Source organism: Vipera berus (assembly GCF_964194415.1).
Source record: "Vipera berus genome assembly, chromosome: 2".
NCBI classification, from domain to species: domain Eukaryota; kingdom Metazoa; phylum Chordata; class Lepidosauria; order Squamata; family Viperidae; genus Vipera; species Vipera berus.
This window is the reverse complement of record NC_138203.1, coordinates 55968118-55992667: the sequence shown is the minus strand read 5'-3', so window position 1 is coordinate 55992667 and position 24550 is coordinate 55968118. Positions and strand designations below refer to the sequence as shown.

At 37.4% G+C, this 24550-nt stretch overlaps 1 protein-coding gene across 2 annotated transcripts in view; it reads left to right on the top strand.

Annotated features, from left to right (window-relative positions):
* Positions 1–341: 341 nt before the first annotated feature.
* Positions 342–24550, top strand: part of ZNF608 (zinc finger protein 608) — a 136933-nt gene continuing 112724 nt past the window's right edge. For both annotated transcript variants that reach the window (XM_081321317.1, XM_081321318.1), the window contains exons 1-2: positions 342–577; positions 3643–4660. In XM_081321317.1, coding sequence (XP_081177443.1) covers positions 3803–4660 — 858 coding nt within the window. In that variant the 5' untranslated portion in view covers positions 342–577; positions 3643–3802. The remainder of the gene's footprint in view (positions 578–3642; positions 4661–24550) is intronic.

The following is a 24550-nucleotide window of genomic DNA, read 5'->3' as shown; positions in this document are numbered from 1 at the left end:
ATTGAAATAGGAAACATATTTGTCTCTTGCTGTAGCAAGAGACTCCCTAATGGAGGACTCCCATAGGCTGAGGATTGCAAAATACAAGACTGTGTGTAATGTGGGTGTACGCGCATTTCTCACACCCTCCGGCAGCTAAGAGGAGCCACCATCCAATGAAAAGGCTCAGTTTCATAAAAGCTGGCTTCTGATTGGACAGAAGGGAAAGGGCATTGGGAACAAAGAAAAGTCCCTTTCAGGTACGGGAGTCTGGGCTTGCTTCACACTCTCGCTTCTCTCCAGTTCTGATTTCTGCTGTTCAGTAGTGCAGTAAAGGCAGCTGATTTATGCAGTGTGTGTAAGAGAGCGAGCTCATGTGAGAGAATGAAAGACTCTTATGTTTTCAAGTTTTTTTTAATTTCAGTTTAGAAAAGCCTTTAATGATTCACGAAATCTGGTGCTCTTTTCTTCAAAAAGCCCCCCCTTAATCTGTCGAGGAAATTAATTTTTTTTTCCAAAAATAAAAAAAAAATATCGGCTGCAACAAAACACATTCATTGCACTTGTAGAAGGAAAAAGGTCAACTCGATTCGATACAGTAAGTACGACTGCGTGGTGTATCGATAGCACTTAGAGGGGATATCTGGAGCTATCTTATCTCTCTTTATCTGTCTCTCTTTCATATGAAAAGGGGAGCGAGCGTTAAGAAATGTGTGCATTGCAAAGAAATCGGTGTAGGTGGGTTTAAAACTAAAATACACCAAAGGGTACGTAGGAGAGGGTGAAAGCATTGCAATTTCTCACACAAATCATCCTGAAAGTGCACTTAAGGGGAAGAGCAGGGGGAGGGAGCGCGCTAAAGCGTATTACCTTTTGGGGTTTAACTGACCAAGTGGGGGAAATAAATAAAAAAAAACCCCGAGACTTAAAGATCAGCCTGCGTATCGCCTCGTCCCCTTGCTTCGAGACCAGCCCTAAAACAATCAAAGAGCTTGATAAAGAAAATCGAATTTAAGATCCTTTGGAAGGGGGAAGGTTGTCTTCTGTCACATGCAAATAAACAATCTGCTGTTAAAAGTGGGCAGGAGGAGGATGCCCGTGTGTGTTGTGGGTGCAGTGAATATTTTTCTACCACCATGTAAAAAGCTGCTCCAGTTCCCCTCCTCCGCCCATAGCAAAAAAAAAAAAGTTGCCACAGAAATGCCATGATCCAATAAAGAAAATACTAATTTGAATGCCACGGAATGTTTTGTTGTGCTGGAAAGAGGCATTTCAAAACCCCTCCACGAAGCCATCCTCCTCATGGCGGGTCTCTGACTAATTCCTGATAGCACCGAATTCAAGGAAAGGATGAGGAAGGGGGCCGATAGCCCTCCTCTCTCTGCAACAGCCGGTTTGCAAACCTGGGCAGCTCATTTCACCTCTTACCTCGGGAGCAGCCACTTCTCGGGAGCAATGTTTCAGATGCATAACTTGTAGCTGCGCCAAGCCCCATAAAGTAGGGAGGGGGAAAATAGATGAAGGAAAAGAGGAAATAGATTCCCCCCCCTTATTTTTTTAAAGACCAGATCAGTATTTTCTTGATACGGTTGTCACCCATTTTTTGTTCTCACGACAACCAATTGAGCCCTTGATCCTCACGTGATGTGAAAAGCTTGAACTGTAACAAAATCGCTCCTTTTAGGTGGTTGGCTGCTACTAACCCGCCCATCCCCCTCCCTCCCGGCCTCCCTCTTCTGTTTTCTCCCTGATACATTTCCAGCGAACCGACTCTGCAGTTTCCAATCTATCAACAATTCATTACAGTTTTTTTTTATCTTCCAAACACCAGCTAATTAAAAATACTAAGCCAAGCATCGAAAGGCGAGGAGGGAAGAAGGAAATGTGAAAGATGAACCAGCGTTGGCTGAAACATTTTTCGAGGGTAGGAGGAGGGAGGACCAAACAAAACCTCTGTTCTAAAAATAATGACACATATTTTATCTCTTCGGATTCTTAATTACCGAGCTGTTAGTTTTAAAACTACCTCTCCCCTCCAGGAACTGGTATTTAATTGAAGGGGGGGGGAAAGAAACCCATTCCCCAAAAAACTTTAAATCATTTCCTTTGCTTAGGAATATTTGCTTCATTTTCAGACTCTCTTTTTTCAACACTCCATCAGATGTTTTGATAACTGGTTCATCAGACCCTGATTTTATTTCCCTCCCTCTTCTCCCTTCCGTTCTCCCGTCAAGTTAGTTCAAGAAGTCAGATCTATGAGCACGGGAGGGAAAAAAAAGCCCCACTTCCCAACTAACGGGCGGAATCCAGCCCAGATTTTCAGTCCTTTCCCCCCCCCCCTTCACTAATTTTCCTCGATGTTAGCACATTCTGCCTTGTAACAACCGGACGCCTGTAGGTTTGTTTCATGGAATCATTACTTACTGATCAGGATGGCTACAGAAGCTGGAACTGAAGACTGGATGTGAAGTTGCGGAAAACATTTTGCAATTTTTATTTCTTTATTACAATCACATCTTGGTGCTTGTTCAAGGAAAGAAGAAAAAAAAATATTTATTTTTTTTGGTGCTTGTGGCTTCTGGTGTTTTGAATGTGAAATACTATCTTCCAGCCTGTGAAGTTGTGAGGAACAAAATACTTAAGAAGGAAAACCATATTTTTTTTTCCAAAAAAAAAAGGTGGGAGGAAAGAACCTCTTTCGTGTGCCAAAAAGGAAGGAAATATGTTTCTTGACGATTACTCTGCCCGAAATGTTAGTTGGTTTTTATTTCTTGATTACTTGCTCTTTAAGTAAAATGAAGTGGGATATTGAGTTCTTGCTGAGACCAGCAAGAACAGAATTTTGATTCTCTGGCTTAATTTTAAAAAAATGATAAAGGATTAAAGGTAAGCAATGTACATACTATATATGCAAATATTTGGACACAGACATTAAGAGAAAAAAAATTCCTTTTAAAATAATTCTAGCTAAGCTGTGTCAAGCACACACTCCTTTGCGGTTAGAGGCCACCTTGGTGTATAGCGTTTAAAGTGTATGTCTTAATCAGTTTCCTGTACAGTCAGTAATACTATATTTAACAGTCTGAGCAATAGGTGAGCTAAGTGGACATTAGAACCACTTTGAGATGTGTTATCTTGAACGCATTTTAAATAGAAATGGTGCATTTTCTTCCCTCAGATTAAAAATCTTAAAATGAATGCACTTTTATTGCTGTTCGGTTGTTCTCAGTGACTTCCTTAGAGAAAGGAGCTAATTCAGTCTAGGGAACAGATACAGAACTTGAAGGGGGTGGTGATTTTTTTTTTTTTTTGGTAAAATTGGGTTTTAGAAGGAAAGGTTCCCTCTTTGTGCTTAAATGATAAAGAATCACATTTGATATTTTTGAATTTTGTGGCTTTAAATGCTGTAATTTAAAGAGTTTGATTATTTTGGGCTTGGGTTTTTTTGGTTGGTTTGTTTTTTGGGCACATGGCATTTTAAGAAATGATCATGGATGATGGGATGCAACTGTAGAAAAGGGGCTTATTATCAAAGGCTTTGGTTTTACAGACCTCTAAAAATTAATATATGGAGTGTCTTTTCTTATGTGCCTCTAATATCAGTTTGACTGTATTCTGATAAGACCCAGCCAAGAAATATTCGACTTTTCCCCTTCCTCACAGGAAAAGGTGGACCTGGACTTCAGGGTATATACCCAGATATACCTGGGGGAGGAAAGCAAGAAGAGTTACACTTTAAAAAGCCCCACGGAGATAAACGAATGTCCCCTCATCTACAAAGGAAAGTTCGTCTGATTTTTACTCAAGAGTTCTCATCTTCAGGATGTCATTGAACACTTCCACTGCTGGCAAAGGTGTGGATCCAAATACAGTTGATACCTACGACAGTGGTGATGACTGGGAAATTGGGGTTGGGAATTTAATAATTGATTTGGATGCAGATTTGGAGAAAGACAGACAAAAGTTTGAGATGAATAATTCCACCAATTCCAAGGATTGTGGGAGTCTTGCTTCCAGTGGAGTTAATCCTACCTCAGCCTTAGCTGATGGCCTAAAATTTTCTTCTGTTCAGCCCCCTGCTTCTCAGGGGAATTCCTCACACAAAGAAACTAGCAAATCAAAAATGAAAAGGAGTAAAACTTCGAAGGATGCTAGTAAATCTCTGCCTTCTGCTGCCTTGTATGGAATTCCTGAAATCAGCAGTGCTGGCAAGAGGCAGGAAGTCCAAGGGCGCCCAAGCGAGGCAGGTGGCATGAATTCAGCACTTGGTCAAAGTATGAGCAGCAGCCCAAATGGCAATAATAGTACCACCAGCATCAATAACAACACTCTTGCCTCTTGTGGGAAAAATAAAGAGGAGAAAACAGGTAAAACACAAGCCAGCAGAGGCTCCAAGCGGGATAAAGATGGAGGGAAATCCAGGAAAGACAGGCAACTTGATCTACAGCAAGGACCCTCAAACAACTCTAGCCAAACTGCTCCTGGGCACTTGTATAGTTTTGGGGCCAAGGGAAGTTGTGCTGGGAGCAACATCCCTTTCAATTGTACCTCCTCCTCCACAGCTGGAGATACAAACAAAAGTGTTCCAGATTCAGGGTTAATGGGGAACTCTATTTTGATAAAGAAAGAAGAGGAAGAGGAGGAAAGCCACAGGAGAATAAAAAAGCTGAAAACAGAAAAGGTAGGAGTAATTCACCATTCATTGTTTGATAAACTTTGAACAACTCTGCTTCTGTTTGTATATTGTCCAGTATTTCTTTGTGATTAATTTTCTCAACCCGCCTACCTATGGCCTGGGGTTATATGTTATCTGACTGGAGTGTTTGGTTTTTAGGAAAAGATATCTAAATGGTCACTTTGATGGGTTTTGCCTTCATTGTGTTTTATCTTGCAAGTTGGGAGGTTGTTGTCATTGCTGTTTGGAATGCAGCCTTTTGTGTGCAACCTACATTGAAATCCTGGTGATTTCTATTGGGCGAGGAGGTGTTCTGTCTCTCCAGGTATCTGAATAAACTTGCACCATCCTTTGATTACAAGGAAGAGCGATTAAACAGGTTCTTAACTCCTTTAGCTCCTTGAATTAGAGAGATAATCTTGGTGTGTGGGGGGGAGGGGGTTGTTAGAGAGTTATTGCCTCTTGTACAAAAGCCAAGACGCTCTACATAATTCAGAAACTGCCATAAGGCGTGCTTTGTCAGCAGGCATGCCGTGTGCTTAGAAGCTGTTGGTGCAAGTCCAGTGGGGGAGGGGAACCCACACTGTCCTGAAACCTGTGTGTACAACCTTTATCTCCAAATATAGATGAACACTTTGTCCTCTGTCCAGAAGTCTCTTTTCTTCTTATCTACATTCTCAGAGAGTTCCTGGATGTGCACTGCCTATTTGTTGAATAGCTGAAAAATGTGCATGTTTTTCTTCCTCTTCACTAAAGTCTGAAGAATGTGCTCTGTTCAGGATAAATGGCCTTGCATTGTGAAGGGAAGTGGAAGCTACTGATTTCTCTTCGCGGCTCACTGGGGCAGGGTTTGGAGTAAGCACCAATTGTTCTGTATCCAGAAGACAGAAGGTTTCTTTGTCATCCAGGGAGCTATTGTTAGGTTATAATTAAGACTCAAATTAATTCCACAGGTTGTTTAAACAAAAAACAACCCCTCCCTATTCCCATACAGAATAATCACTTGCAACATGATTGTATACAATTATCTTGACATTGTTCCTCTTTACAATTCCCAGCCTAATATCCAAAAGTGAGAAAAGTTTTTAGCTGGTTCATTTAGTACACTACAGTTTAAAGAACTGTAAAGATGTTTTATTTAAAAGATGTTTGGTGAATTTGCATAATATACTTCAGCAAATATTAGACTCCTGCAACTCTTCATCAGTAAATTGTTTGCTGCAAAAAAATGTGTTGTTTAAAAGATGAGAGATTATTGCTGAGGTAATTAATTTAGAGTACATAAACCTTATTTAATATATAAAATTTATTTCTCGTTATAATGCCTGCAAACTAGGACTTGGAGTGGTCTGTGTTTCACACTCTCTTCCTCCTCCCCCTGTTCCCTGCTGCTACCCTCAGCCAGTTGAAAAAAACTAGCTCGGTTTACATCCTAAATTTGGTTTGTCTTCTGGGTTAGTGCAGTGCTTCTCCTTGGTCTGAAAACTATCCTAAAATCCCATGCTTGTTTTTTTTATTAACTTAGTACAGTAGGCATTTGCTTTTGTTGCCAATAGTCTTCAAATTGTAGTTCTCTAATCTGCTTTAACTATCTAGATAAATTGCCCTAATCCAGTCTTCACAATAGTTGTGGTTAAAGAGTCAGAGGCATTTGATTGGATTCAGTGGATGCCTGGAATGTGGGAGGTGCTGCCCTTTTGTAACCCCCTTAGCCTTTTAATCTTTCAGCCAAATGTTCACATTCAACAATTTTGTTTAGCTGGCAATCTGAACATTTCAGTATCTGAAAGGCTGCTGTCATGGCAACAAGAGATTAGAGAGTGGTGTGGTTTTCTCCAGTTTTTGTGTTCCTTTTCATACCAGTTGCACAGGAAATTATATGAGGAATGAATTCATACACAAGCAAGTACATTTCAGCCAGTGTAATGTAAATGAGGTAATGTGTAAACTAGGAACAAACCAGTCTGGAGTAGCTTTTTACCAAAAGAACACTTCTCATTTCAGTTCTTGTCTGTATAGAATTGGTAGAGCTTGAATTACCAGTAACACCCACTGCTGCTGCCTTATATTGACTTTAATGGCTTCACTTGTTAGAGCCCTGCAGAGCTGCCCATTGTCTCTGAAAGGAGGATGTTGGCTTGCTGTCTTAAACATCCTGATTTTTTTTTCTTTTACTATTGAGGGAAATTCCTTTTAATCAAGTCATGTGAATGTAAAGCTAAGAATATGGCTGTTTTTCAAGCAGGATTTAAAAACAAACAAAAATCCAAGGACAGCCTTGTTGGGAAAAAAACCTGAAAATTAAATTGGCATTTATTGAAAGACAAATTGGTGAAGAGCCCAAAATAAAATCTTTCTTGGCTTCAGCATGGCTCTGGCAACAGTGGGTGACTGAATTAGTTTATACACGTAAATCTGAATGTCTTTTAACTTGTTTCTTTTTTAAATTAAGCAATCTCTGAACATTTAAACTCTGAGGTTTCTTTTTTGGAATGGAGCTTTTATTTTAACAACAACAAAAAGACAGTTAAAGCATAAAAACTGCTTCCTTAGTGGTGATTCCTATTTTTTTATTTATTGCCAGTTTTAGGTTTCTTCTGTTTGTCTGTTGAAGCCATGCAAAAATATGTTCAGTGGAATCCTTTGGCATCCACTAACTATTTCTTTTAAGTTTGCAAAATGTCAGAGGTTGTGTGCTTGTTCAACCCTTTTGGTATTTAGCATACCAATTACATGTTTCAGTGAGTAAAACAAAGGAAAAGGTTTGGTTGCCAGGATGTGACAGGAGGGGCTGGAATGTTAAAACTTGCTCCGTTTCAACATTGCCAAATTTCAACTATCAAGTTACAGAAAAAATTAATCAACCTAAGATTTTGTTGTCTGGAGGTTTTTGATATTTTGGCTCCTGTTCTTCTGCATGTTCATCAGTTTGCATGAGAATTTATATAACTTTACATATAACTTCATATATAATGTTATATAATGTATATAATATAACTTAATGCATTTAATTGGGATGTGTGTTAATTGGATGTTTTTTTAAAAATAGTACAGGATGGGGCTGTTCACTGTTTTATCAGCCTGCAAAGCAATACTTTGTTGGAATGAGGTTGCTTCCCTGTATTCATGTACATTTATTATAGTATGAAACTTGTAACTGGTTGTTGTACACATCCTGTGCTTTTTCATGTTTCCTTTAATGTTGTAGGATTGTGGACATTTTGAAAATGTTTTGACTTCATGGGGTTATGGAAGTATATGTTGTATTTAAAAATGCCCATGAATGCTAGGATTTGGGACTCATTTATTCATTGTTGAGTGAGAGAGGGGGCAGAAAGGGTTATAGCTAAGAACAAAGTCCATTGTGGTTTGACAGCAAACAGTTTTGAAAGCTACATAAGAGATTTAGCTGTTGAAAACACTGATAACTATGGGGTGCTTAACAATGAGCTCAGTTTGGAGTTCTTAATGTTCTATAGGGTTGTCTAGTAGTGTGACCACATTTTGGGGGGGGGAGTGGAGGTGAAAAGATGCTGTGTTTAGGCTGACGAAAGCTTGCTTTGTGAACTTACTGACCCCCTCAGACAAGGTCCATTCTGTATTGAATTCCTCAGTAAGGTTAAAGTAACACTGAACAGTAGAGTAGAGAATGGTGAGAAGCATTTATACAGCAAAACATTTAAAAAGATTTTCTCATTGTGAACAAATGGCAAAAACAAATGGCAAAAAATGTTACTATTATAAATAACTTCATAAATACCCAGTTGAAAAAAGAAAAAAAATGTAAAGCTATATTGAGATTAAGTTTATTCTCTTTATTTTAAGGAGTTTTCCTTAAATTATAGCTTTTTTATTATAGCTATACAAGTACTATTTTTGTAAAGCAGCATTTCATGGTTCAGTAATTGAAAAGAATGTTAAAACTGCCAAGCATAAATATCATATAACCACAGAGGTGTTCAGTAACAACATTCCAAATAAAGTGGAATGTATGCTATGTTACTTCTAATTTCCAGAGCAAAACAGAGATGAATACACTGATTGGCTGACCTTTGTTTTTAAATTTCAAATGTTTAACTGTAACTTTCTAGATTAATCTTAAATTGCTAATATAAAAAATTCCAGGGATGATATATATTATAGCCACCCATATTTTTAATGAAAGGTTAGTTTGACACTGAATAATTTAGAGAATACATAATCGACTCCAGCAGGCAACCACAATGAGGGTCAGTTTTTCAAAAAACTCATTACTTAGCAAGTGGTTGAATTATTCCATCAATTTTTTTCCCAGAGGCAAAAAAGACAAAAAAGGAACTTGGGAGAGGGAAATCTCCCAAAGGATAAATTTAGTGAGTTAATACCATTTATCAAATTGTATGTGATAAAAGCTGTCCACTTACATTTCCAAGAAATGAACACTTTAAAATGTTAAGTAAAATTAATGATATATTAGGTGAAAACAGTTTTTTTAATGGAAGCTCTAAATTTCTTAATTCTTAAGCAGTAAGATTCTTGATTGTTGATCACACACCTTGGATAAAACATCCGGTCTTTGTTGGAAGTCTGTTATTGAAGCTAATGACTGGTCTTGTGCCCCCTTGAGATAAATGACATTATCTCTGAGTAGGCTGACAGGAAACAGGCATGTTAATGGTGAAGCTGCAGGGAGGATCTGCTGTAGTTCTGACAAAAGAGTTAAGCATGGATGGTTGTGATCATTAACAAACAATGCATTCTTGCTTTTCCTGGCAGGGCTGTAAAAATTGGAAAGCTACTTTATCAACAATTACTTAAACCTTAAAACTACTTGTCCCCATCTCAGTTATAAAAATTGTGGTCCTTTTCAGAGGGGAAAAAAAAGCTTTAGCATTTAGTAACAGGGATTCTGTTCTATGTATGAGTTATATTTACTATAGTATCACTGGCTTTAAAATGAAAAAAAATGTAATGAATGAACCTTGTTGGGATCAATTCCCAGGGGGAACCTATTAAAAGGCGACAAAAACAAATAAATAGAACACTGTTGGTTGTCATCTACAACTTACCTCAGGCCACTGAAACATATTAATAAGCTGCAACTCATATTTTGCAATGATGCTGCATTTTCTATTCATAGTGCATTATCTGCACTGGATAGCAGACCCATGTTTCAATATTGTTAATCACCCAACCTTAAACAAATCTTCACAAGCAATACAAACAATACACAACTTGGAACATCCCTGTTAACAAATCAATGTCACATTTATGCCAACAGTACATCACAGACCCAAAAAGTTTATACACAAGATTAGAGATAAATTTATATGTTCTTCCTTTAATCTGATATATTCTACTACTGGTATTTGCTGAAAAAAGCCACCCTGGATTTTGTGAATTTATATGTTCTTCCTTTAATCTGATATATTCTACTACCGGTATTTGCTGAAAAAAGCCACCCTGGATTTTGTGTTGGAAAAAGCAGACTATATTTTTCACAAAATAACAAATTCACACAAGTTTGATGTCAACATTCAAAATGAAGATAAAATAACACTGGCACATTTTAACCCAGGACATTCAAGATCTCAAGGTAACTGTTCTGGAACAGTGAAACTACATCAGCAGGTTTGAATGAGAGATTGCTTATCTCACAAACATCAAAGGTTTCAACTATTTCAAAAAGTCTTAACAAATAATGGCTTTAAATACACTATCACTTCTAATTGATATGATAATTATAATCTTATTTCACATGTAACTTGCATCAGCATTACCACTTTTACATCATCAAGATGAAGTTATGATTTGCTATAGTCTGAAAAAGTATTACCAGACTCCTGATTTTGACTACCATATACTAAGATGGCTTGACTTCTACAATGCCTCTTAGGAATCTAATTGGCAATATGGTACTTATATCTTGTATTATTAAATTATTTAAACAATCTAAATTTATAATCTAGTTTAAAACATTTTGAGATCAATGTACTGCTGTAGGTACTAGTATTATGTCTTCCTAGTACTAGTACCTACAGCAGTAAGAATATATAAAATGTTTATTAAAATGTGCAAACAACTTGAATTTCATGGAAGTTGAAACTTTTAAGGATATACTAATGGTAACCGTATACCACATAAACACTACATTTTCATGTCTTTTTACTCCTTATCATCCAGAATCTCCTACTTTTCTTTGGCCCTTGGAGAAAGAAATGCTGTTCAGAACGCTACTACTTAAAACTCAATTTAGCCATTTATCTTATATCTGAATTTAAACATTTTGACAGGACAGAATCATTCTTATTTATAGTGCAGTTTATTAGTATTAATTAAAGTATGTATTAAAGACTCTGAATATTCATTGATTGATTTCTTATAGCAACTGTTATGCTAAACTAGTGATATACCGTATACGCTAGATAAAGACTTGCAGCTTTCATGGATGGTCTCAGTGAGGTTTCATGAGCCTCCAAGATTCTTATGGTATTTTTTAATATGCAGTATTTTCGTAAGAAGCAGTTGTGTCCATACTCAAAATTGTGAAGGATTCCTATTTTTACCTAATATGTGCCTATGTCATCTCTGTCTTTCTTGCCTCCGTCCTGGTGGTTCTTCTGGTCAGTTGATCCCACAGCTGTGGAGATCACATCAAAAACCCTGGACAAAGTGACATTGGAAACTCCTGAAAGCTAAGCAGACGTTGTTTAACCTCAACTTTGGTTTCACATGACACTTTCTAAGATTTCTCACTGTAAGCAATCGTTAAGCCCTTTTCTGTTGCTTTCTCCTTGAATATAAGCAATAAGGTGAATTGATCTAATAGTTTTTGATGTAGCTAGTAAAGAAAGATACTTCATATACAGAGACTGAAAATATGTTGAAATTTCTTGCCACTTGTTTTATATCATAAATCATGGAAAGTGAGAAATCAGAAAACAGTGAACAAGGGCAGTGTGTTATAGTAATAGTCCTCAATAGAAAACAAAAAATAAGTTAGAAAGCAAAGATGGAGAATAGGTGACTTAGTATTTGGGTGGCACAGAAACCAGCTGTAGAAACATTTAGGGCTCTTCCAAGTAGACAATATATAAGAGCATAAGATTGTCCTTTAGGAACAATTGGAGGAAGAACAAATTTGAATTAGAGGTTCACTAAATACCAATAATTGTATAATTATTGGGAGTTCTAGGAAAAAGTGGCTTTCTTTTCTTTCCCCAACCAACAAATATGCCAGAAATTAAGCTATGCTTTCTATGAGAACAGTTACCTTTAAATAAATAAATGTATATTTTTTTTAAAAAAAAATCACAGCAGATTATAAAAGCAACCAAATGAGAACAACTGTTTGCATTCATGAGGGACATGAGGTGAAATTAAATTTTGTTCCTAATCAGTTGCTTATTTGTGTATTTGGATAAGAATACTCAAAATGTCAAAATGGATGGACACGTTTAATATGTGCGAATATTGAGTAGTAGGCAGTATGTGGTCTCCTTGAGGAAGAAACATTCAAAGAAAATGACTGTGCGAAGTGCAGGTTTCTCTTTTTTGTTGCTATATAGCAGGGGTGTCAAACTGCCAGCCTGCGGGCTGGATGCATCATAGCGGAACCCCATTGCCGGCAATGGCAAAAAAAGTTGTGATACATTGCAAGACATCATGTGACGTTGCGAGTTTGACACCCCTGCTATATAGAAATGAAAGTTGAGTATGGCAGGAGAATTAAAGAATGTTTAATGTAGTGGGAATTTGTTACTTCTAGAAAAAATAAGAAAATATAACATCAAGAATGGATAAGTGTTAAATAAATAGGGAATGTTATGACCAAATTATAACCTGCATCCTGGCAATTAGAAGCCACTTGAGACCACTGTGGTGTGGTGGCACCTATTTGACAGTCCACCCCTTGAGCCTTATGGATCCAATTATTTTTTAAATGGCACTTAGGGAATTTCTTATTCTTCTGAACAGTTCTGTTTAGAGCCTGGTAAGCAGTTGGCAGTGGGAGTTGAATTGAGCACTAGATTTTATTGTCCCTAAGTAGCCTCTTTTGGGGGATTGGTTCAATTGGTATCTTGGTCTAACAGTAGAATATAAAAGAGAGTAAACGGCACAATAAAAGAACATAGTGGTTATTTGATCTAAAAAGAAAATGTGTCATTAGACTCAAGGTGCTGATGGTTAATGCCAGATCTATTTGCAATAAGACCATCTTCATTCATTCATGACTTAGTGTTGAACGGGGCAGGCAACAATTGTCACCTTACTGGAGATCTATCTAGCTTGCATCAGGTTCTCCAGGATGCTTAGGGACGTGGTTGGGAAAGGAATATAGCTCTGGTCATGTCAGCCTTCACAGATAAACTAGACAGGGAACACTACCAGTGATCTGGGTCCTTCTGGATTCATGGTTTATAGTGTGATATTCCTGAGAGGTTCAGGAGGCTTAAGCTAGAAGGTGCTACTGTGCCCGTGCCCGTGCTGGTGCTTTGAACAGCCCTTCAAATGGATATTTGCTATTGCTTTGGACATAATTGACCGAACGTTTATAAGTGGCATTCATAGATATGAGAATGGTAGAGTAGAAATTAGCTAGGATGAAATAAGATCCAGTAGAAATGTGATAATAAGGAAAACAAATAGGATTAACGTGCAAGTTAAATATATAAAGAAAGAGTGAAAAAAACAAGAACGTTAGGTTGAGTGACTTGAGCTTCAAAAAGAGACAACGAAAGGCATTTATGAAGCATCATATGATGTGATTGAAGCAAGAATGGTTTGTAAGACAGAAGTGTATGGAGATGCACAGTCAATGGTGTAAACTTAGCTATATTTCCTTTTGTATATATAGAAATGTATTTTATATATTTACGTATATGTAATATATATTATAAGGGACGCGGTGGCTCAGTGGGTTAGGATGCTGAGCTTGTCGATCAGAAGGTCGGCAGTTTGGCCGGTCGAATCCTGAGTGCCGCGTAACAGAGTGAGCGCCTGTTACTCGTCCCAGCTTCTGCCAACCTAGCAGTTCGAAACAACGTAAAAAAGCAAGTAGAAAATAGGGACCACTATGGTGGGAAGGTAACAGCGTTCCGTGCACCTTTGGTGTCTAGTCATGCCGGCCACATGACCATGGAGACGTCCTCGGACAAATGCTGGCTCTTGGGCTTTGAAACGGAGATGAGCACCGGCCCCTAGAGTTGGAAACGACTAGCACGCATGTGCGGGGGAACCTTTACCTTTACCTTTACCTTTAATATATATTATATATAAATATATTTACACAATATATAATTTTTATATAATTTTATCTACCTACAGTACATTTAAACAATATATTTATATAATTATATATTTTATATCTTTATATTTTTTTCTATATATATTCTATAGCTTTAATTTCTTTTGTTCACTTTTTCTGTTTGTACACTTTCTCTAACCTTTCTTATTCAGAAATTTGATAGTATGATTTATATATTCATAGGTCTATTGTTTATGATCTAAAAAGGCTGAAGGGAATCAGTGATGGCATAAGTGCCACAGCTGTAGTCCTGTGGTGATTCACAGCCTTTTTTTTCCTTTCCATGAAAAGAAGTCCAAAGATTCAAAGAAGGAAAGGAAGAGTTCCTAATGACTGAGATGTTCAGCCCATATTCACTGTGATCTTCCTGCTAGGTTTTTGCAAAATTATCTTTCTGATAAAATGCCAAACGCTTTACCTAATTTATTTCCAACATTTTATTGTGGGAAAATGTCTCTTCCACCCCTGTGTTGTTATTGGTACAGTTGATCTTGTTGTTAGCTATAGCAATTTTATTTTGAAGATTCAGTTGTTCACAGGTTAGGTAAACTATTCCAGTATAATTGGATTCACTCCCTTCAAACAAGAACTACTCCTTATAATTTTCTTGCTGTCCAAAAGAAATAAGATGACTAAGCAGCGCTCCTGATTTAATCACCATCCCTCTTTCATATCAGTGTCTGTGATGTGCTTTTTGGTGTATGATTTAATCTAAAATTTGTACACAACAACCTTTTCAAACAATCATTTTAGAATTATTGTTTCCTCGTTATTAATTCAAAAGATAAAGAGACATGGGTAGAAGCCCTGTCTTTGCACATTTTAATGATTTCCCATTAAGTGAATAGTAACTGGATAAAATCCCATAAGTGAATAGTAACTGGATGCTTTTGAATAAAAGTAACACAATATGATACAGAATTTTATTTATGATAGGAATGTGATAGAAAGCTTGATAAACCTGCAGTTCATCCATCTTAATGTATTAAATCATGTCATATAACGTCCATATAGATAAGATCAGTTTGTCACCAGAATTATGGTTTTTTTTCCGGGTGTGCTAAATAGAAGGTAAAGTGATTATGTAATTAAAGAGGGTGTAGTTTCTTATTCTTCATCAGAAATAAAAATAAAGGTGTACCTTTAGAATAGGTTAAAGTTTTATTTTAAATTGATTTAAATAAAATCATTTTAATTCAGTCAAGGGGAGTCAGTGATTTAAATCATGGTTTCCTTGCTAGTTAGGAATATTCTTTACCAGAAGATCACCTTGATCCCCACAATGGATGAATGGCTGCAAAAACTGATGGAACTAGCAGAGATGGCTAAATTGACTGTTTTGATTAAAGAAAAAAAATATAAATACTTTTATTTCTATGTGGAAACCGCTTCTGGACTTTATGCTTGAGGTAAAAAAAAGAAACTTTGATTTTGGGCTTTACCAATTAGATAGATTTTTTTTTATCAAAATGGCTAGTTTATACTATTATGTAAAAGTAAAAGGTTGATGTTAATGTTTTATTCTACCTCACCAAAGAGAGTCGGACATTTTTGGACTTGGCGTGGTCACAGCTTCCCAATTGAAACTATGGTTAAGTCTATCCATATGTTGTGAAACTAGAAAGTTTTCATCATGTCTTCTGCCTGTAGTTGCTGTTCATGGATGCAGTCTGCCAGTCATCTGCCTGTTTTTCCAATGTAGTGGCTGTATGTTGTAGATGACTCTTGTTTTTTTTTTGTTCTAGGGCTGCTGGATTTGGTTTACTTAGGATGCTTTGGGGGGCTTTAGTTGACTTGTGTGCTATGATGATTCCACATGGTTGTAGTAGTCTGTTAGTTTATGAGATGTTCTTGATATACGACAGTGTTATTCTTTTTATGGCTTGTGTTGGTTGTGCTATTTTGGCACTTTTTGATAAAAAAGGTATCTATTTTGTTGGAAGATATTGCATACAATAGAAATCTATTTTTTCCTGACTTCTCTTTTGGAACAACAAAGCGAACAAATCTATCTTGTCTTTTCTATAACAGCTCTTTAGTTCTTTAGATTCTTGAAAATAACTATCATGCTTCCCTGCAGTCTCTTTTCCGGAGTGAGCATACTCAACACCTCCAGCTGTTACTTAAAAGTTTCAGGGATTGCTATGCTTTGGATAGGCTCCAGTTTGCCAATGTTCTTTTTAAATACAGCAGACAGAACTGAATATTGAAGTTGTGATTCAACCAACACAGAATAAAGTAATGAAGATTTATCTCAGTCTTGACACTATACTTACTTTAAAGCAATCTAGGATTTCATTAGCTTTTTTTTTGCAGCCGCATCAAACAACTGGCTCATGTTTACCTTGTGATCCACCCAGATACATAGATCCTTTTCTTATTCGTTGCTACCACGTATGGTTTCAATAAATGAAGAACTTTGCACTTGTCCTTGTTGGCTTCTGCCCATCCTTTAAATTAAGATGCCTGAGTCTTTAGATTGTCTTTAAAGTGTTTGCTATTTTCCCACCCTCATCCTCATACTGTCTACTAATTTAATTATTTTATTTCAACAACTCATTCTATTCATTTAAAAATATATTGAACAGTACAGAGCCAAGAATGTAGCTCTGCCATGCATCACTCAACACCTGTTAGCATCACAAGAACCTATTATTCAACCAGCTTGTATCACATCAGATGATAGCATAAACTACTATCACCCCCACCCCCATTTTTCTATCTTCTGTGCTGAGATTTTATGTGAAATTTTATCAGATATTTTGCTGAAATCAAAATACATATTGTCCTTTGCATTCCCATTGCAAATTCTAGGCCACAAGGAAATCCCTCATTTACCAATTGAGGAAATATTAGCCTAAACAGTCATTATTGAAAGGATGAAAAAAATATGTACTTATCTAGGTACAAGATAGTGTTCTAATGTAAAAGCAAATTAATTGCTAAGGTTTCTATAGCTCTATACTTTATCAATAAAACTTTATTAAAGAAAGCCTGAGAAAATGTTGCTTTTTGTTGGCTCCTAACAACTTTGCATACCCTTTCTAGTTTCCAAACTTTCACAGGTTTGAATAAATTATTCCAAGGCTACTACTGCTGGTAAAAGTGGGATTACTACTTCAGTAAAACTCTGAACCCAAAAGTTTAAATGACATAGCTGCTCTTCAGATCATTACTTTTTCAGCAAAAAAAAATGGTGCCAGGAAACATATTTCTTACAGAAGTGACCCCTTGCTTGAATTATATCATTCTTGATATTATGGAATTACATTTGCTGACTACCTATTTCATAGTTAACCCATATTTTATGGAAGTTAAAAGGTGACCTTATAACTAACTGTGGTGCAATGGTTAAGGTGTTGGATTGGCTCTAGGGCAGGGGTAGGCAACCTTGGCTCTTTTATGACTTCCGGCTCAGGAATTCTGGGAGTTGAAGTCCACGAGTCATAAAAGAGCTAAGGTTGCCTACCCCTGCGCTAGCGAAATCAGTCCATCCTCAGCCACAGAAGATAACTTTGTGACTTTGGACCAATCATACTCACATTTTAATTATTTTATTATAAAAGTCACACTTTTCTTATTTTACAATAAAGTATAAATAAATACTTTATTAATAAACATATAGCACAAGACAACGACATACTTAATGCTTCCTCCTCCTCCTATTTTTCCTACAACAATCCAGTGAGGTGAGTTGATCAGAAAGTGACTGACCCAAAGTCACCCAGCTAGCTTTCATTCCTAAAGGGGAGGGGGGACTAGAACTCACAGGTTCTGGTTTATAGCCTGGTGCCTTAATCACTAGACCAGACATGTCAAACACAAGGCCCGGGGGCCGGATCCGGCCCGTGAAGTGGTTTCATGTGGCCCGCGAAGCCATCCTGGAAACAGTGAGGGAACGGCCCCTGCTTCCTTGGCCCTGGCCCAGAGACCCTCCTTCTGCCAGAGACCCCCAGATCTGTCCCACTCCTGCCCAGGCCCCCATAGGCACCCTTGATGCAAACGATGTAGAGCTGGCCACGCCCACCTAGTAGGCCACGCCCACCCTGGCCATACGCACCCGCCCCCCTGAGGGCAACCACAATGCTGATGCGGCCCTCAGTGAAATTGAGTTTGACACACCTGCACTAGACCAAAGTTGCTCTCATTTTGTAGTATGTATTGCATTTGTCTTTGTTTCTGGACTGTTGAAGCTATGCCAAGGGGCACATTAGAATCATAGGGTTGGAAGACCTTGGAGATCTAGTCTAAACTCTGCCTAGAGCAGGGATCCTCATGTCATCTCAGACCAATAGCTAGCTATTCATCCTGAAAATCCCTAGTGATAGTGCATCCATGACTCCATTTCTTAAGATTTCTCTTTACTCTTTAAAGCTTCCACCTGCCAGGTCTTGTTCTATCCTTGAGAGCTATAAAGAATAAACCCACATCCTCTTCCCTGTTATGGCCTTCAAGTATTTGTATTTGTAAACTCCTGTCATTCTTTAGGTGAAACGTACCCAATTCTTTTAGATGTACTTTGCAGGATTTAGGTTTGACAATCTTTACTATCTTTGTAATACTTCTTTGCACTCTTTCTAGCTCTTCTGCATCTATTTTGTATTGAGGTAACCAGAAATAGATGTGGTACTGCCATCGCAGTTTAAACAGTGCAGCACAGAGTAGAACTGTACCTCTTTTTGTGATCTTGACTCGTTGCCTCTTTGATCGTATTGAAAGACCGCATTAACTTTTTGATAGCTGCAACACACTGTGATCTATCTACCATATCTTTTTCACAAGTACTGCTGTCAAGCCACATACCATCTAGCGCAGGGCTTTTCAACTTTTTCACCCATTGTACCACTTTTAGGATATGGCAACATCCAAGTACCACCAGTTGCTTAGCAAGGTGTCAAAAGCTTTATGACAAAAAAAAGGAAAAAGTGATGAAGTACAGGTAGTCCTCAACTTACAACAGTTCACTTAATGACTGTTCGAGGTTACAATGGCACTGAAAAAAGTGCCCCCCAAGCCACAGCCGAGCAAGACACCTGCCTGCCCGCCTGGCAGCGCTCTTCCTCCTGTCCGAGGTTTCATTGTTGTGAGCATTTCTGTTGACGATTGGCAGCGGGGGTGGGGTGGGTGTTTGGTTTTTATCCCCCCCCTCTGCTGGGTGGTTGCAGCAGGTTTTGTTCACTTCACATGACCCTGCGACTCTGTGACCGTCATAAATTTGAATAAGTAGCCAAGCATCTGAATGTAAATCACAAGACCCTGGAGATGCTGCAACATTCCAGCTGATCGGCGCTTCTTCTGGGCTCAGCGGAAGGGACAGGATCAGTGCTGAACTCCAGCTGGAGCCTGGCGCTGATCCCGGCGCTTCCGCTGAGCCCTGCAGCTACAGCCGTCTCACTCAAGCTTGTGTGGTGCTGCCACCAGTTCAGCTCATTCCCGTCCCCTGCTACCACTTTTCTAGGATGGTCGCGTACCACCTGCTAGGTGCCAATGTACCACAGGTGGTACCCGTACCACTGGTTGAAAAGCCCTGATCTAGCGCAGGAGTGTCAAACTCGCAACATTTGACGTGTAGCGACGTATCGTGACTTCTTTTCCATTGCCGGCAGTGGGATGGATGCAGTTTTGACACGACGCATCCGGCCCATGGGCTGGCAGTTTGACACCCCTTATCTAGCATATATCTGGCTATTCTTTTCTAAATGCAGAATTCTGCCTTTGTCATCATTAAGTTGCATTTTCTTGGATTGGGCAAAATATTAAAGCTTATCATGATCTTTTTGAAGTTTGGCCCTGTCTTCCTAGGTGTTATCAATTCTCCCAGACTTCTGTCATCTGAATATTTGATGGGTATCCTTTCTATTCCATCATTTGAGTCATGCATAAAAAAATGTTGAGTACTGGGCATAGGACAGAATCCAGAGATATCCTACTCTATACCTTTTATGTTAACATAGAACCATTAAGAATCATGCACTGAATACAATTATTCAGTTAACAGTGATTTTTATCTGGTAGAGGGATTATCCCTTCCTGCATTATTCCATTTGAGGGAACACCTGCTGCCAGCATCAAGTTCCCTTCATCCAGTGCACTCGCAGAGGGAGGGTCTTCTCAGGGTGCCGCCGGTAAATGATTGCCGGCGGATAACACCCAGGGAGAGGGCCTTTTCTGTGGGTGCGCCTGCCCTCTGGAACCAGCTGCCCGTAGAGCTCAGGACTGCCCCTGACCTACGCTCATTCCGCCGGGACCTGAAGACTTGGCTCTTTGAGCTCTCTGACCCAGGCTGAGAATTTTAACTGGGGTTTTATTTTCAGGGATAATTTAATCTTTTAATTCTCTTTTAACTTTGTATTTTATATTGATGTGATTTTAAAATGCCCTGTAAACCACCCTGAGTCCTTTGGGAAAGGGCAGTATATAAATCTAATAAAATCTAAATCTAAATTTCATCAGTCAGGAGGCTATGGTTGTGGTCAACTTCATAAAATGCTGCAGTGAAGTCTTAAATCTAAGCCACTATAGTCAAGCATAACCTTAATCTAATAATGACTATTAAATGAGCAATGAAACTGTATGCTATTAGGTTAGAAGCTTCTTCAGTTTCTTTAAAAAATGTAAAAATATAATGGCATAATAAAAAAACTACCTACAAAGCATTTGAAATTCGTTTTAAAATTTACTATAGCTTCTACAGATAAATATTTAGCAGTGTGTATTTTGCTATTTCAGTAAAAAAGATGCCTCCTTTTAATATGCAAACATATACAGGTAATCTTCATTTAGTGATTACAACTGGGATCAGCATCTCCTTTACTAAGCAACATGGTCATTAAGCAAAACAGCACATCATCACACCAAACATACATGTCACTTTCTGTTTGGTCATTAAGCAAGACAACACAGGATTGCAACTTGAGATTTTACTGCTGACTTTTCCATTTACTCTGCTTATCAGTTGTGAAGTGTGCAAATGGCAATTAAAGGACCGGCAGGATGCTGTGTTACTGGTTGTAAAGTTATTTTTTTTATCATCTTGTAACTTCAAATGTTCACTAAACAGGTCATTTGTTAAGCAAGGTTACTTGTATGATAGAATTGTATGGATCCTGTTCATCCATCAAGGCTCAGGGCAACAGGTTTTCCCTCTGTATTATTTCTACATTCTCATATTCTTCAGTTACAGTATATCTTATCAAGCACTCTTCATGCAGCAACTGTTTTGCTGGATTGTCTGTATGCCATTAAAGTGATGTAGCAAGTGTTTGTCCTTAATTTCAGGGAACAGAAAGGTTATTGCATAAATAAAAAAGCAAACATTTTTTCATTAGCTGTTTTGTGATATCAACTATTGATTTTAGAACAAAGTTGTAAAAGCCAATTTCTGCATGCTTTTTTACAGCTGCAAATGCTAAAATAAAGTTAAGGCTGAAACACACTGATAATGACATTGAACCAGCCCTCTGGAATTTTAGATTTTGAGGAGAGATTCCCCTAAGTAAAAAAAACAAACACCAGTATGGTTTAGTATAGTTGTTGCTTGTTTACTATTTCTGAGTGAACGTACTAATAAAAGTGGAATTGTAAAAGACAATGTCTTCCTGTAAATTATCATAATAGCAGCTACATACTTATTCAAATGTAAGAATTCCAGTACTAACTTGAGAATCCCATTAAAAAGCTATGATTGTAGTCCTTATGATGTCAAAGAATACACAACTAGTTCTCGCTTAATTTCCATTTCTAAGTGATGTGATCATGAAGTACAAATTCATGTGACTACATTGCTTAGTGACAGAAACCCTGCAACAAATAAGGATTGAGGGTCATTTGAGAACCTCACATAAGCAAGACTTGCGGTTTCTTAATGGCTTCCCATAAGCAAATTCAATGGAGAAGCCAGCAGAAAGTTGCACATTTTGTTCACTCAGAGCCCTACTGGCCCCCAGATTTTTTCCCCAGATTCAATTCAATGTGTCACTTTTATTTTATAAAATCCTAAACAGTTTATAAGAGTATAGTATATTGACAATATTGGAAAAAACATTTTTAATTATTTTTATTCAAACACCTCTCTTGTTTAAAAGTTTAATTGCATCTTCTGTTTTATCATGAGCCACTTGTAGAACTTTCATACTTAGAAAACACAACATGTGTCTGTGTATATAAATATAAAACTCTGTTTTCTGTAATAAATAAAATTATTAATTTGATGTGTTTTTGTGCATACTGTACAATGATCATAATTTAAATATAAATTGTTGAGGGCAATATCCTGACTTTGAAAACTGCTTAAATAGGGCTGTAAAGCACTAAGAAATGACAGAAGTCTTAAGTGCTATCTTGGGTAGCTCACAAACAGCCCAAAAGGTGTGAGTACTGTGGAGTGAGGAAGGCAGGACAGTACTGTGGTGAATGCATGTGTGCTGGGAAAGGGTTGCTACAACACTTCATAATGTGTACTGTATAGGCTGAAGAAGGGCTGTTGTTGTACTGTATTACATGAGTTCAGCTGGGGAGGACGGGGGGAAAATGTGGCGTGAACATGTGCTACAGTGTACGGAATCCCTGTGATTTCATTTGTAGCTAGGTTCTTTGGGAGAAAAGGAGGCAAGAACAACTTGCAATATTGCCTATTGGACTTCCCACTGTTTTTTCTTGTGAGAAGCTATTAGGGAAGTGTCAGGCCCAAGCCCAGAGACAACACTGGGAAATTCAGTTGAGTTCAATCCTTTATTTGTTTACACCAGGGGTCTTCAAACTTGGCCCTTTTATGACTTGTGGACTTCAACTCCCAGAATTCCTCAGCCAGTGTGCATGGCTAAAGAATTCTGGGAGTTGAAGTCCACAAGTCATAAAAGGGCCAAGTTTGAAGACCCCCTAGCTTACACCTATTGGACAGAACCTTACCAAATTAAAAGTATACTTTCTAACCTACTAGTTATAGAAGAGATTATTGGAGAAAATGATTGTATAGTCAAAAGCAGTTCATTGACACTGCTTGAGCACCTTAAAACTAGTGCAAGAATGTTTAACCACAATATGTCCCAAAAAGTGCTTTTCCAAAAGGCAGTTGGACTTTCTTGGGTTTTCCTTGAAAACATTTTGCTTTTCATCCAAGAAGCTTCTTCAGTTCTTCAGAAGCAAAATGTTTTCAAGGAAAACCAAGAAAATCCAGTTGTCTTCTAGAAAAGCACCTTTGGAACAACCATGACCTTGTATGACTAAAAATCTCCTTAGACTCTAGTCACAATAATATCACCAACATTTTCTTTGAAATGAATCTCAAAAACAAATTCTGAAAAATTAAAAAGGAAAAAATGAATGTAAAAAAGAAATTGTAGTATGCATAGTGAGAAAATCAGCATGAATTTATCTGTTATCAAAGTCACAAGACAAGAACTTAGACAGCTGTAGGAAGCAATACAGAAAAACCCAAACAAGGTTTCATTTCTGCATTAATATATTTTATTTATATTCCTCGCTGGTTTGGCTGAAAAGGACAAGTTAAGTTTTCTAGTATGCTTGTTACAGTTTAGTTTTCCTTTGACAAAAAGTATTCTTCAAAATGAGTTGTGAGTACTGTATAAATAAAATATGCATTGTAGAAAAAAATAAACACCATATCATTGTTTGGCATTAATATCTGAGAGGTGTTGGTGTAGATATTGGGGTGTGGGTGTCTATATATGTACATTCCCAGCAAATATATGATATTGGGGAGGGAAAAATGAAGATACGGATTCTCTCCTCCCCTCCCCTCCCCTCTTCATTAGGTTGATTTTGGCTTTTGTTTAAACCATGTGAAGCCTATTTACATTGTAGTATAATTTCCATATTTCTGTCTCAAAAAATTAAAAAGCAGTTTTAATTAAAATGCAAGTGCCACAAAAAAGATTTCAGATTGAGAATTTACAAATGAGATTTAAAACTCAATTTGAAATCTTGAAATAAATTCTTGATGTTTGTTTCAGACTTAGAATACAATAATAGCCTTTTTGAGTTTCATTTTTTATTTCTTTTTTATGTTATGTTCGAATGTGTGTATATCTGTACATATACATATCAACAGAACAGTATTGCAATGAGGCCAACTGCAGGGCTTTTATTCTTTAGGTATGAATAAATCCATGAACAGGACATATTTTTAACTATGATTTATTCATAGTTAAGTACCATTGCATTCAGACCTTTTCAGGAATTATATTCTATTTTAGCTACCTTTGAAGATCGTCTGAAAAATGTAATTGGAAAAAGTATGTAACTAGATGCATAAGACCTGGAAGTTCACTCAGAGCCCTACTGGCCCCCAGATTTTTTCCCCAGATTCAATTCAATGTGTCACTTTTATTTTATAAAATCCTAAACAGTTTATAAGAGTATAGTATATTGACAATATTGGAAAAAAAACATTTTTAATTATTTTTATTCAAACACCTCTCTTGTTTAAAAGTTTAATTGCATCTTTTGTTTTATCATGAGCCACTTGTAGAACTTTCATACTTAGAAAACACAACATGTGTCTGTGTGTATAAATGTTTTCTGTAATAAATAAAATTATTAATTTGATGTGTTTTTGTGCATACTGTACAATGATCATAATTTAAATATAA